At 39.0% G+C, this 14,090-nt stretch overlaps 2 protein-coding genes across 2 annotated transcripts; one reads left to right on the forward strand and one right to left on the reverse strand.

Moving 5' to 3' along the window:
- The first annotated feature begins 2,047 nt into the window (after positions 1-2,047).
- Positions 2,048-10,110, forward strand: LOC137722952 (probable inactive ATP-dependent zinc metalloprotease FTSHI 5, chloroplastic). The gene is made up of 19 exons (XM_068462085.1): positions 2,048-3,165; positions 3,514-3,979; positions 4,125-4,325; positions 4,404-4,697; positions 4,781-5,050; positions 5,572-5,661; positions 5,750-5,881; positions 6,250-6,423; positions 6,532-6,653; positions 6,845-7,046; positions 7,221-7,349; positions 7,785-7,967; positions 8,058-8,177; positions 8,434-8,619; positions 8,733-8,807; positions 8,990-9,049; positions 9,138-9,245; positions 9,435-9,515; positions 9,739-10,110. The coding sequence occupies exons 1-19, from the start codon at positions 2,282-2,284 to the stop codon at positions 9,805-9,807; spliced, it is 3,846 nt and encodes a 1,281-aa protein (XP_068318186.1). The 5' UTR covers positions 2,048-2,281; the 3' UTR covers positions 9,808-10,110.
- A 112-nt stretch (positions 10,111-10,222) lies between these two features.
- Positions 10,223-13,755, reverse strand: LOC137722953 (leucine-rich repeat receptor-like protein kinase PXL1). The gene is made up of 2 exons (XM_068462086.1): positions 10,884-13,755; positions 10,223-10,796 (listed from the first exon to the last, which is right to left on the reverse strand). Exons 1-2 carry the CDS (start codon positions 13,516-13,518, stop codon positions 10,387-10,389), a joined length of 3,045 nt encoding a protein of 1,014 aa, XP_068318187.1. The 5' UTR covers positions 13,519-13,755; the 3' UTR covers positions 10,223-10,386.
- Between the last annotated feature and the right edge of the window lie 335 nt (positions 13,756-14,090).

A 14,090-nucleotide genomic window follows, 5' to 3' on the forward strand; every position in this document is an offset into this window, starting at 1 on the left:
TTTCTTCGTTTCTGTTATGACAAGGTCTACTCCTAATTCTAATCAAGCTTTTGTTCTATTTCTCATCCACAATCATAAACAACTCAAAGGCATTCAATATCTAATGATTGACACCTAATTTATATATGAATAATGTGGTAGTTGATGATTAGATTATTATTTAAATATTAATTAACGTGCTTCTTTTAATTGATGATATATAATTTGATTTGCAAATTTAGTTTAAAAATTTGGTCTCTCAATTATTATATTTTACATATAGGTTTTTGTAACGCTACCAAGCTAAGCTTTTCAAAGAGCACTTATGTGCACGTTAAATATTGTTTGGTTGGTTTGTAAGCGCTTTTAATGAAATTTTATTTGAATTTAATTCTTAATAAAAATTCAAATGAATCATTGAAAACACTTTAAGTGTTTATCGTAAGAAACACATATTTTGTGTTTCTTAAAAAAAAAAACACACACTGCTTTAATCAACCATTTATTTCAACTAAGGCCATAGATAAGATAAGCACTAACTTATGCGTGGAGATGTTTTTTTTGGCGACAAAGAAGGGTGCTTTTGGCTTTGTTTGAGAGTTGCCCTTTCACTTTCATGCTATCCCATCAAATCGGCTCCATTTTTAAGTTCAGCATTATTATTTCTTGCCTACCAGCATTATTATTATAAAAGGTTTAACAAAACACTCTCGTACTATTCATTTTTAACGAAAACCCATATTTATACTTTTTTCTATTAGTATTCACTATACCTTTAAAAAAAACTTTTCATTAAAATGGAAGTTTTTTTAGATTTTTTGTTAGTTTTTCTTATTATTATTTGTCTTCCAAATATCTAAAGACATCCCTATCTTCAATTCCAAACCACGTGTCATAATATGTACTTGTCAAGTGTCTTAGGATTTTTCAAAGTGGGTTCATTTTTGCTCACGACTCCGAATCCTGATGGTGGAAAGATTTTTCAATTTGACAAATGGGCTGACACACCACATATCATTGTATTATTATAAATTGGAGAAACACTTGAAAAGTAAAACTTCTCTCCTCTTACAATGTGATGTACCATCCCCTATTTCGAGCACACTTGAAAAATTTCTCCAAGTTGTAGTAGTACTCATCACTCGTTTGGAAGTGTTTTTCAAATAAATGAAAGCGTTTTTGGTGAAAATGTTTTGAAACCAACCCTTAATAAAATTCAACTGGATCATAGAAAATCACTTGAAGTATTTCTTGCAAGAAACATATATCTAGTGATTTTTCCAAAAAACACATAAAGTACTTTCTGGACCTAAAATCAATTTTACCAAAATCGCTAAATCAACTCCACAAAAATTATTTTCAGTCATTTAAAAACATTTTCAAACTAGTTTAGAAGATAATGAGAAAAATATTTCATTTGGAGTGGAATTGGCACAAAATAATTTAATTGATTAAAAGTCTAAACCGGCCACATCGGACTTCAAATATTGAAAAGTAATATAAGTTGCCGAAAAACGTTACACAATATGTCATGGTCGGCAAAAGTTTGATATTGATTCCACCACCAACAAATAATGGAGGATTTTAGCAATGCTTTCATGTATTTTCTTTTGATTTGTTTCTCCAACCTTTAATTTGGTTTCGAGACTCCGTATTTTTTGAAAATGGTCAATTTATAATATATCATCAAATTTGTCGATTGAGATTATTTTCGTTTATTTAAGAAGAAAAAGAGAGAGCATACAATGTGAAAATTTTGTCCCTTAAATATAAAATCACACATCTTATAAGATTAGGATTGCTAAAAATCAAACTTGAGATCGACCGGACATATCAGAAGAAGGTTACGAGATTTAGGAACATAGATAAAGTTTTCTCATTTTTATCACAAATAATGATATTCTTATGAAATCTAACATGATAAATTTGGTGAATAACGCTTTATTGCAATAGCATAAGACAATTATGCCTATACATCTTGGTGCAGATTCGATCCTCCCTCATTATTCTCTTCGTAACAGCTAACTATTTGACTCATTATTTCTATTGTGGTACTAAAAAAATGACAAAATTGATTATATTGGGCCTTATTTGTCCAGCACAAAATTTGGGCTGATGACCCAAATACTTTTGGGCCGTTGACCCAAACTTGAAACCCTCTTTCAGTTCTCGCTCCTCACTCCTTCTCCAGCTTCCTCTGCATTTTCTAGTCAATCCATTTCCCACCGGAAAAACCAACACCAACAAACAATGGCTTCCACCTCCAGCTCCAACTTCACTCCTTTCCGATAGCCGCGTCACCATGGACTCCGTTCTTGCCCTCCGCCCCCTCCCCAGCTGCTTCGCGCCGTCCCGAAATCCCCGCTTCTCAAGTTTCGCCGCAAACCGCCGCATCAAAATCCAAACTTTCGCTTCGAAATTCCCGAAAACCCCCCGAATTCCACTATCGATTCCGCACAATACCCGCCTTTTTAGCCTTCTAGAAGCTTCCAGAAGTGTCGGCTCCGGGGAAGAAGAAAGGCCGGCTCTTTCCGCCGAACGCATTGTCAGGCAGGTAGTGTTGGGGCTGTTCTGCTTTGTTTTCGGGTTTGCGCAGCTTCGGGTGGGTCGGGGTGTTGCGGTCGCGGCGCCGCTGGTTTCGGAGGCGGTTTTGGATAAGGAGGAGGTGAATTATGAGTACTCGGAGTATACGAGGAGACTGTTGGAGACGGTGGGTGTGTTGCTGAAGAGTGTAGATGAGGTTAGAGGAGGAAATGGGGATGTGAAGCTCGTCGAGGCGGCATGGAAGGCAGTGAGGGGGAAGAAGGATGAGTTGCAGGACGAGATATTGGGTAGGCTCCATGGGGAGCTTTGGGAGTTGAGGAGGGAAAAGGAGGGGCTGGTGAAGCGGTCCGACGAGGTTGTGGCCGAGGTGGTGAAGGTGAAGAGGGAATTGGAGAAGTTGGCAGGCAATGCGGGTGAGGAGAAGGCGGAGGAGATGGAGGAGAGGATGGAAGAGAGGCTGGGGAGTCTGGAGGAGGAGTATAATGGGATTTGGGAGAAGGTTGGAGAGATTGAGGATCGGATTTTGAGGCGAGAGACAGGGGCATTGAGTTATGGAGTGAGGGAACTTTGTTTTATTGAGAGGGAATGTGAGCAGTTGGTTCAGAGTTTTACCCGCCAAATGAGGAGGAAGAATGTTGAGAGGTATTCATTTCACAGTCATATTTATGTTCATGAATTCGAATTGGACTGGAAGTTGTATAATTTTTTATCCTGTAAATTAGTAATTCTTGGTGAAATTATGATGTCGAAAGTGATTAACTTAATCGAAGTTTAGTTGATATCTTAGTTGATGTACTGCTTACTGTCTGTATGCATAATTCTTTGCCGGTGGATTTGATAAAATTGCACACTAATTCATATTTTTCTCATTTTGCAATGTTTTGCTTGATTGGATGCTTTTTATTCAACTTTGAAAGCAATATCTTTTGAGAAAAGGAAAAATTAGTAATCAATTTCGTCGTGTGAGTATCAATTGTTATGTGGTTGCAGTGTGCCAAAAGACTCGGTTACCAAGCTTTCTAAATCTGATATACAGAAAGACTTGGAAAATGCACAAAGAAACAATTTGGAGCAAATGATTCTGCCAAATGTTGTGGAAGTTGATGATCCGGGACCTCTCTTTAATTCGACAGATTTTGCTAAACGTATAAAACAAGTCCTTAAAGATTCAAGGGAGCTGCAAAAAAAGACTGAGGCTCAAATAAGGAAAAATATGAAGAAGTTCGGCAGCGAAAAGCGTTTTCTTGTAAAAACACCAGAGGATGAGGTGGTGAAGGGATTTCCGGAAGTTGAATTGAAGTGGATGTTTGGAGATAAGGAGGTTGTGGTTCCGAAAGCTGCTGGCCTCCATTTGTTCCATGGGTGGAAGAAGTGGCGTGAAGATGCTAAGGCAGACCTTAAAAGAAATCTATTAGAAGATGTTGATTTTGGTAAACAGTATGTGGCCCAGAGACAGGTAGCTTTTGCATCCTCTTCATTATTGTCATTTTTTTTGTAAACTTTTCTGAGTTAACATAAAGGTTGACTAACTTTCATGTGAAGTTATATGGTATAGTTTGATAGACTAATGTTATATGCTGTTTATCAAATGTCAATTTCAGGAACTTATTCTTCTGGACCGTGACAGGGTGGTGTCAAAGACGTGGTACAATGAGGAAAAGAATAGATGGGAAATGGATCCAGTAGCTGTTCCTTTCTCCGTGTCAAAGAAACTAGTGGAGCATGCCCGAATTAGGCATGATTGGGGTGCCATGTATATTGCACTCAAGGGCGACGACAAGGAATATTATGTTGACATTAAGGTAATGCAACGCTTTGTTAAATTTTTCGTGCTGTTTGCTATTTTAATTATGTTTCTAATCTTTAAATTCTCATACTAGGAATTTGAAATCCTATTTGAAGATTTTGGAGGGTTTGATGGGCTGTACATGAAAATGCTTGCCTGTGGTATTCCAACTGCTGTTCACCTGATGTGGATTCCTCTTTCTGAGTTGGATATCCGTCAACAATTTCTCTTGCCCATAAGGCTTTCTCATCAATTGTTTAATGCGTTGTGGAAGACTAGAGCAGTATCGTATACAAGAGATTGGGTTCTTCAGAAGTTCAAAAATATAAATGACGACATAATGATGACAATAGTTTTTCCTCTTGTGGAGATTATACTACCCTATTCTGTATGTTATTTCTCACCTGTTTAGTTGCTTTTTTTACTAACGTGATTATGATTCTTTGTTTCTATCTTTTTTTCTTATAAAAGGTAAGAATACAGTTGGGGATGGCATGGCCTGAGGAAATTGATCAAGCTGTTGCCTCAACATGGTACTTGAAATGGCAATCTGAGGCAGAAATGAATCATAAATCGAGAAGAACGGATGACATCCAATGGTATTTTTGGTTTCTCGTTAGAAGCGCCATATATGGATATGTTTTATTTCATCTCTTTCGTTTTATGAAGAGAAAAATTCCCAGACTTCTTGGTTACGGGCCATTACGCAGAGATCCAAACATGCGGAAATTGCAGAGAGTGGTATTGCCTGCTTCCTTTTTCTGTTAACAACTTCACATTTGAAGCATATGACAATCAAACTGTTGCTTGTGTGTTGGAGCATTGTACTATTGTTTCTTGCCATTTACAATCTTATTTTATTTTGCGTTATTTGAGGCTAGGCTATACATATTTCTTAATAGCACCGGCAATTACGTTTTCATAATCTTAATGGCTTGCAAAGCTGTGTTGCAAATACTTTGTGAACCTTAGTATTGTATAATATTTTAATGTCTTGAATATATTGTTGAACTAAAGCATCAGATTCTTTTGGGAGTCTGAGTAGTCTCTATGAATCCTATGTTTTCATTTTTAGATTGTGAAAGAAAATGGGATACAACTTAGGTGACCATTGATGATCAATATTTTTTGAAAAGCAGCAATTTTTGGTTTCTTATTTCTTGACATGGAAGTGGTATTCATATCATGATCTTTAACCATAATGTTTAGCTTCATAGTTGTGCATCCTTTAGTTGATCCCCTCTTTTGCTCATCTCTTGCAGAAATATTATCTTAATTACCGCGTGAGGACAATTAAAGGTAACAAAAAGGCTGGTGTTGATCCTATAACAAGGGCTTTCGACCAAATGAAGGTTCATACTTGGAACTTAAAGTTCTTCTGTGTGTTATAACTAAATGAGTTTTGATAAATTAAATGGTGAGATCTATGGCTGGTTTCAGAGGGTGAAGAATCCACCAATACCGTTGAAGGACTTCGCCAGTATTGAATCCATGAAAGAGGAAATTAACGAAGTTGTGGCATTTCTGAAAAATCCTGGTGCATTTCAAGAAATGGGTGCCCGTGCACCTCGGGTATGTTATATAATTTATGGTTATTTCGAAAATGTTCTGTAGTGTATTCTATATAATTTACATTAAAAAGGATGTTATAGGTAACTAGCTTTTCAAACTTTGTTTTAGAATTTTTCTTTGTTATATTTGTTTTAGAATTTTTCAGCATTTAGTTTTGCTGAATGCATAGCCATAGTACATGATATTTGAATGTTACCTTGGTGCTACGAGCATCTGTTGATCTTTCTTCTTTTTATTTTTCTTCAATTTTTCAATAGAGGATCCATCTCAGATACATACATTACAGTTCTGCTTGTTGACACTGTGGGTACTGGGTATAGTTAAGTAGTTGATCAGCTCCTGAGATTGTTTATTCTTTATATTTGCAGGGGGTTCTGATTGTAGGGGAGAGGGGAACAGGAAAGACATCTCTAGCACTGGCAATAGCTGCTCAAGCTAAGGTGCCTGTTGTTAACATTAAAGCTCAAGAGTTGGAGGCTGGACTGTGGGTTGGGCAAAGTGCATCAAATGTTAGGGAGCTGTTTCAAACAGCGAGAGAACTGGTAGCTGTCTATCTATCTAGCTGAGTCACTTTGCGTGGATTATGAAGTAAATTTCCTGTATCTTTCTATGTTTAAATCTTTTGCTGAGGCACTTTATGACATTTTCAGGCACCTGTAATCATATTTGTGGAGGATTTTGACCTCTTTGCTGGTGTACGTGGAAAATTTATCCACACTAAAAATCAGGATCACGAGGCTTTTATTAATCAACTGCTTGTGGAACTTGACGGGTAACTCTCAGCTCTTATTTTGGTTATTGGACTAACAGTCCTTGATTGGCATTCTTTTATGGGCTTTTGTAGGGTTATATATAATTCTTTATGGGTAGTTTGTATAGAGTTGAGTGTCCTTTTTGCATGACTTGAACTGTGTTCATAGTGATTTTATGAACGATCTGCAATTTATTCTACACTTTCTGCAGGTTTGAGAAACAAGATGGGGTTGTATTGATGGCTACTACTGGTAATCTCAAGCAAATTGATGAGGCCTTACAGCGCCCTGGTCGCATGGATAGAGTATTTCATCTTCAAAGGCCAACTCAAGCAGAAAGGGAGAAGATATTACATATGGCTGCAAAAGAAACAATGGATAGTGAACTAATTGATTTTGTAGACTGGAGAAAGGTAATTGCTGAATCAATTTCTTATCTTATTTGTTCTCACACTAAAGCCATTGTTAAGGTGGATAAGTTTCCTTTGTGGGTTGGGAACTTGTTACCTTATTATATGCCATCATATTTATTCTTAAATTCTTTTCTAGTAATTTGCACTTTACATTTCAACATTCTCTGCCTTCAGGTTGCTGAAAAGACAGGTCTTTTGCGACCTATCGAATTAAAGCTGGTGCCTGCATCCTTGGAAGGTAGCGCTTTTAGGAGCAAGTTTCTTGATACTGATGAACTTCTGAGCTACTGTAGTTGGTTTGCGGTAAGAAACAATTGATACCGTTCTCTCATTGTCTTTGACAGAAAGCACGCATGTATCATTTGGTTGACTGTGTATTGGCCACATGCTTTATATTGTCTCCTGTTTTGTCTATTTATCTTTGTTTAACTATTACTCAATTTTTGTCTGTAGGGTGGCTTTCTAGTATTATTTTTTTCTTAATATCATTCAAGGCTTTGTGGTTGTTTGTATCAACTCAAGGCCTAGAGTGCTTATTACTCACGGTACAAAAGCAAGGGGGCATCACCCCTCAGGATCTTTTCTCGTGTTTCTATAAGAGAAGGGATCTACTGGGCTGGGCCACCTTCGGTTATGCGTTTCAGTTTTAGTTGTTTTAGTGGTGGGGGCGGATGGCAATTCATGTCATTTTCATATGCAGTTTCCTAAATGAAATGGTGTTATTGCTTGTTCTTGCAGACTTTCAGCACTTTCATTCCTGAATGGGCGAGGAAAACCAAAATTGGCAAAAAGCTAAGCAAAATGCTGGTGAATCATCTAGGGCTAGCATTGACTAAAGAGGATCTGCAGAGTGTGGTTGATCTGATGGAGCCATATGGTCAGATAACCAATGGAATCGAACTTCTAAACCCTCCTCTTGAGGTACCTAATTATATAAGTTCATTTTTATCTTTGATGGAAGCTTATATTTATATAAAAGAGTGAATTAATATAAGTTAATTGGTTTTCCAGTGGACAAGGGATACCAAGTTCCCACATGCTGTTTGGGCTGCTGGTCGTGGTCTCATTGCCCTTCTATTGCCAAACTTTGATGTTGTCGATAATATATGGCTGGAGCCATTGTCTTGGCAGGTTTGTCCTCTTAAATATCATGTTTTTAGATCTCTCAATGAATGTTTTGCATCTATAGTTAATTGATGTATTAGTTACAGCCTACCTGGACTGAGTGAAGGTGTTGCTACTTGATTTTGTATGTTTTATTAAATGGCGCCTCCTCGTATATGGTGAATTTATATGCCATAGTTGTAGTTACTTGGGAAAAAAAGGTGTTCAATTTACAGAATTAGACCTGGGAAAACTGTGGAGAAATTTAAGCTTCTTTTAACAGGGAATCGGATGCACAAAAATAACCAAGGTGAAAAATGAAGGGTCCGGGAGCGCGAATTCTGAATCAAGATCATATCTTGAAAAGAAGCTTGTGTTTTGTTTCGGTTCACATGTTGCATCACAAATGCTACTGCCTTTTGGGGAAGAGAACTTTCTTTCTTCTTCAGAGTTGACGCAGTCACAGGAGGTTGATTTTTTCTCTGCTTTGTGCTTCTCGATCTGTACGAAGCAAAAACTATCTCTAGGATATGCAACCATAACTCACTTTTCTGTTTTTTGTCTTCCCCCCTTTTGCAACAGATAGCTACACGGATGGTCATTCAGTATGGTTGGGGGCCTGATGATAGTCCGGCAATATATTATCGCACTAATGCGGTATTCTTCTTTCTTTAAATTTAAAATTTGGTCATGTGATATAGAATGAGGTAGCAAGTGGCGATATTTTCTTCGCACTTCTAAAAATCCCATTAAATCTTGAGCCCTAATTGTTTTTATCTGCTTTAAGGGTCCGATAGGCTTTTTGTTTACTGATATGTTACATGTTTTCATTGGCTTAGTCTACTGCTTTAAGCATGGGGAACAACCATGAGTATGAGATGGCAGCTAAAGTTGAAAAGGCATGAACGACTGTGACTCTTATTTCTTACTAATCAATTAGTGATATATTGGCTGGTCTAACTTACTAGAATTATATTCTTCTTATAGATATACGATTTAGCATATTATAAAGCGCAAGAAATGCTTCACAAAAATTGTCGAGTTCTTGAAAAGATAGTTGACGAGTTGCTTGAGTTTGAAATCTTGACTGGAAAGGTAAACTATCTGTATTGATTTTCCAATTGGCATATCTCTTAATTCGACTAGTAGCCAAATCTCCTTTTATCCCGTTAATTTAATCTCCATATATCTATGTTCGTTGACTTAGTTGTATGATATCTGCAAACTACAAGTGACATCTATTTGTTGCTTCAATTTGAGATAGACTCTTCTTGGTAATGGCAGGATTTGCAAAGAATTTTTGAAGAAAATGGCGGTGTTCGGGAAAAAGAGCCCTTTTTCCTTTCTGGATCTCATGATAGGGAGGTATATCTAATCTGTTAGTAGTTACGTGCTTCTGATGGTGCAAAGTTTTGAATTTCCTTTTCGCTTATTGTATGAAGTTTTTATCTGTCAAATTCGTCGTTAGAAGTTCTGCTCATTTATAATACCTAAATAAAGAGTTTTCTGAAAATCTAAAAACATTAACATCTTATAAAACCTAACGAGTCTCTCTCTTTCATTTTGTTATTGTCTTCGTTCTTTCCAGCCACTGTCTGGCAGCTTTCTCGAAGGTGGGAGTGTATCAGGAACAGCTCTTTTAAGCGCAGCAGAATAGATTTCCGAGAAATAGATAGCTGTAGAACCAATTCCCATTTTTGGTTCGAAGGTAATATCCGTCCTATTTACAATGAGATTCGTTGCTTGTTTGCGGTGCAATGTGGTCTTTGTTGTCCTCACGTTTCATGCCCTTCGTTTTCTGTGTTTTCGGTATGGGAGATGTAAGCCAGTTATAGAGGAAATAGTTATAGCTTGAGAAGAGGCATACATTTTTCCTTCTCAACCACCATTTTTCATTAGTATGTGGTTAGAATTGTTAATAGAATGATACATTTCGAAAGCATGTCTTCGGTTTGTTATTTTTGTGTTTATCCGTCTGGACAACGAACATATGTAACTCATGTATACCCCCTCTTTCGAACCTTGAATTAACGCAAACTGCATAAAGGTACCGCTTGGTTGCAATTACTGGAGGTACAAAGAATTTTCGATTTGAAACAATGTAATTCGTTTTCGTTGAATGTTCATCGTTGTATCCTGCTATGAATGCGCGGTATAAATTAGTCGAAAGAACAGAAAAAATACATTTACACGAACGAAAATAAAACACGAAAGAAAATCCCTGCAGAATGAGTTCCTACAGAAGACCCATGACTGGTGAGGTGCTGAATATAGGCTTCTCCTTGCCAATTTTCTGGCTTCTACTCTCACAAATGCTTTTCCTCCTCGGTTTCGCCTCTCCGAGCATTGTTATTATGTCTCTCATGGACGGCCTGTCTTTCGGGAGTTTTGCCGTACAGAGAAGCGCGATTCGGAGGACAAGAAGCATTTCTTCCTGAACATGCTTGCATTCACCGGCTATGCTAGGATCCAGTGTTTCTTCTAAGGCTCTCTTGCTCCTCATCTTCCTTCGAACCCACTCCACGATATCCACAGATTCCCCGAACGCAGGGTCTACTGGCATCTTTCCGGTTATAAGCTCTAACAGAACTACGCCGTAGCTGTAGATGTCAGTCTTTTCATCTACCTTCAATGCGTATCCGTATTCTGTTAACAATGGAAGAGAGAATAAAGTTCATGTTAACATGGTAACTAGTTTTTGACAGTAAAACCTTATTCTGGTAATTAACATACCAGGTGCAATGTAACCGTAAGATCCCGCCACCATTGAAACTGTCTCGTTCTTGTGGATCATCATCCTTGCTAGCCCGAAATCCGCCACTCTGGCGTCAAGGTTTGCATCCAGCAAAATGTTGTTCGATTTGATATCTCGGTGAATAACTGGCGGCTGACAGTCGTGGTGGAGATAGTTCAGACCTTGTGCAACACCCACTGCTATGTTATACCTCGAAACCCAGTCGACCAACAACTTTCCGGCTTGATTTCCATGCAATGCAGTCCCGAGGTTCCCGTTCGGCATGAACTCGTATATCATCACAACGTCGCTTTCGTTATGAAGGTACCCTAGCAACCGAACAATATTTCTATGCCGGAGCCTGCCGAGGAGGTTCACTTCACCAAACAGATCATCACCACTTTCAACGTCTGTCCCCGGTGTCCATAGCTTCTTAACTGCTACAACCGAATGGGGTCGATGGATTTCGGCCTTGTAAACAACTCCGCTCCCGCCCATGCCAATGATATTCGATTCTTGTATGCAAGCCAGAATGTCAGCACTTGTGAAGTTAATTCTCTGAAATGCCACTAACCTCCAAGGCCACTCTTGATTGGTCCTGTTAAACCAACTGTCGAAGCTGTTATACAAGTACCATTTCCGATACATCCATCTCCCTGCGAGAAACGCGATTCCCACAGTCAAAATTACTGAGATTCCAACGATGAATCCAGTAAGGATGTGTTTGATGTGCATGTTTCGAGTAGGAGCTGCTGTCGCGGCTAAACTGTGAGGGCATGGTGGAAGTATGCCTCCGCAAAGACCGGCATTGCCTACGAGATCATTAGGGTTTAGGGTCATTAGGATACCATTTGCAGGTACCGGACCTTCAAGCCTGTTGTAAGACAAGTTAAGCATCTCCAAGGCTGGTGAGCTTCCAAAACTTTCCGGGATTTGACCTACCAAAGAATTGTTGGACAGGTCGAGAACTGACAATGTAGGCATTGTCGCTATTGATTGAGGGATTTCCCCGTTGAACTGGTTGTTTCTGAGGTTCAGGTTTACCAGCTTCTCGCAAGAAGCTATGCTCTCTGGAATTTTTCCGGAGATGTGGTTGTTTGAAATGTCGAGGACTGAGAGTGACGGACAGTCTTGGAACTGGTCCGGTAGCTTGCCTTGCAAGTTGTTATTGGAAGCCATGAAGGTTTGAAGATTAGGAAGCGAAAGGATACTCGAAGGAAGAGATGATTCGAGGCGGTTCCAAGAGACATCGAAGAAGGAAAGAGACGCAGACATAGTAATATCAACAGGAATTTGGCCAGTAAGATTGTTTTTGGCCAATTCTAGCCTCTGAAGAATTGGAAGATTTCCCAGACCAACTGGAATGGATCCCGAAATAAGATTGTTTTGCATACGAACACGAACCAATGACAAACATATCGAAAGCCCTACTGGGATTGGTCCGGAGAAGGAGTTGTTGAACAGGATGAGTTTAGTGAGATTGCCGGAATCACACAAACCTGGTGGGAGATCGCCCGACAATGAGTTCGATGACACGTCTAACCATTGCAACGGGGAATTCCTTCCGAGGTTTGTTGGAAGAGGACCTGTCAACGAGTTCTTCCACAGCTCAAGTATCTCTAACTTGGTTAACTCACCGAGGTTGGCAGGAACTGAACCTGTGAGCTTATTGCACATTAAGTTCAGAAGCTGCAGATTCGTCAATTGTGCAAGCTCTGCAGGAATCTCTCCGGAAATCTGATTATCGGAGAGATCCAAGAACGCTAGCGATGTAATGTTACCGAAATCTGGTGGGATTTTTCCTTTGAAATTGTTTTTGTACAAATAAACTGTGGTGAGTTTTTGCAGTCTACTCAATTCAGGTGGAATTTGGCCGCTGAGACTGCCAACTGCCAAGTCAAGATACTGAAGATTGGTGAGGTTGCCAAACTCTGCTGGGATTTCGCCTTCAAAAGTGTTGTATCCGAGAATCATAGTCTCTAGTGATGAAAGCTGCCCGAGTTCTCTTGGAAGGTTTCCGGTGAGATTGTTGCCGGATAGGCCAATAAACTTCAGCTTCTGCAGGTTCTTGTAAGATGTAGGGATCGAACCTTCAAAGAAGCTCCCTCTGAAATCTAGGATTTCGAGGGATGTTGCGTATCCAAGATCATCCGGAAGAAATCCTGAGAAGTTGTTGCTTGATGCATTGACTGATGTGAGTCCTGAAGCCCTTCCGAAACCCGTTGGAAACTCGCCAACAAAGTTGTTTTGGCTCACGTCAATGCTCTTCAGCGACGTAAGATTGGTTATCATCCTTGGCAACGATGTTTCAAATGCGTTGCAAGATATGTTGAGGATCGAAAGACTGCGCAAGCCTTGAATGTGATCGGAAACATGGCCGCTGAGGTTCATGTTGGAGATGTCCAGTTTCTCTACGAACCCTTTTGAGTTGCACCAAACTCCGGTCCAGTTGCAATGTGGCGAACCTCCCTCAACTGCGTTGCTCGGCATTTTCCAATCATTGAGGCCGCCGGTTGGATCAACGAGACTAGCTTTGATCGAAAGTAAGGTCGACCACTCCACATTCTGCGCAGTTTGAGCAAAAACAAGAGTGGTGGCAGCGAAGCAGTAGAAGAACACCAAGAGGGTTGACATTTTTGTTACTCTTCTATATGTTCCGTTCCTCTTCTTATCAGAACGGTGGCATTTTCTGAGGGAGTAAGAGAGTGTCAAGAAATTCGTTCTGGATTTGATTAACTAATGACAGATGGGGGATTAACTTATTGTGAATGCGTGGGTTCTTGGGATCTGCAGCAGCTAAATTATATGGAGTTCTTGGAAGCTAATGAGTGAATGACTGTCGAGGTTTGGAGGTATTGGAAATCTCCCAGACAGCAAAACATGGAGAGGATGTGTTTTACAGATGATAATGCTTCCATTATTCTTCTTATAATTCGTCTTTAGTCAACTCGACATGCATTATTTGTTAATTATTAACTATAATTTTTCTCGAAAATTTGTACTTTGATCTTCTGTTAAGTTTACGAAACAGTTCGTTTTTGTTTCATGATTACTTGGCAAATCATGACATTATTCATTTGCTCTATAGTATTTTAATTTCTATTTTGTTTCGCGAATCTGTCTGTGAAAAAGAAGTAACTTTCATACTTTCATTTTCTTCTTTTTTTTATCTGCTCTTTAACACTTGGACTGAATGAATGAAAAGA

This window comes from Pyrus communis, chromosome 17 (assembly GCF_963583255.1).
Source record: "Pyrus communis chromosome 17, drPyrComm1.1, whole genome shotgun sequence".
Lineage (NCBI taxonomy): Eukaryota > Viridiplantae > Streptophyta > Magnoliopsida > Rosales > Rosaceae > Pyrus > Pyrus communis.

Coding starts and splice junctions, on each gene's coding strand:
- LOC137722953 (XM_068462086.1), bottom strand. CDS start 13,518: ATGTCAACCCTCTTGGTGTTCTTCTACTGCTTCGCTGCCACCACTCTT. Junction 10,797..10,883: donor TTACGGTTACATTGCACCTG/GTATGTTAATTA, acceptor CATTGTTAACAG/AATACGGATACGCATTGAAG.
- LOC137722952 (XM_068462085.1), top strand. CDS start 2,282: ATGGACTCCGTTCTTGCCCTCCGCCCCCTCCCCAGCTGCTTCGCGCCG. Junction 7,350..7,784: donor GCTACTGTAGTTGGTTTGCG/GTAAGAAACAAT, acceptor TTGTTCTTGCAG/ACTTTCAGCACTTTCATTCC. Junction 8,620..8,732: donor AGTTGACGCAGTCACAGGAG/GTTGATTTTTTC, acceptor CTTTTGCAACAG/ATAGCTACACGGATGGTCAT.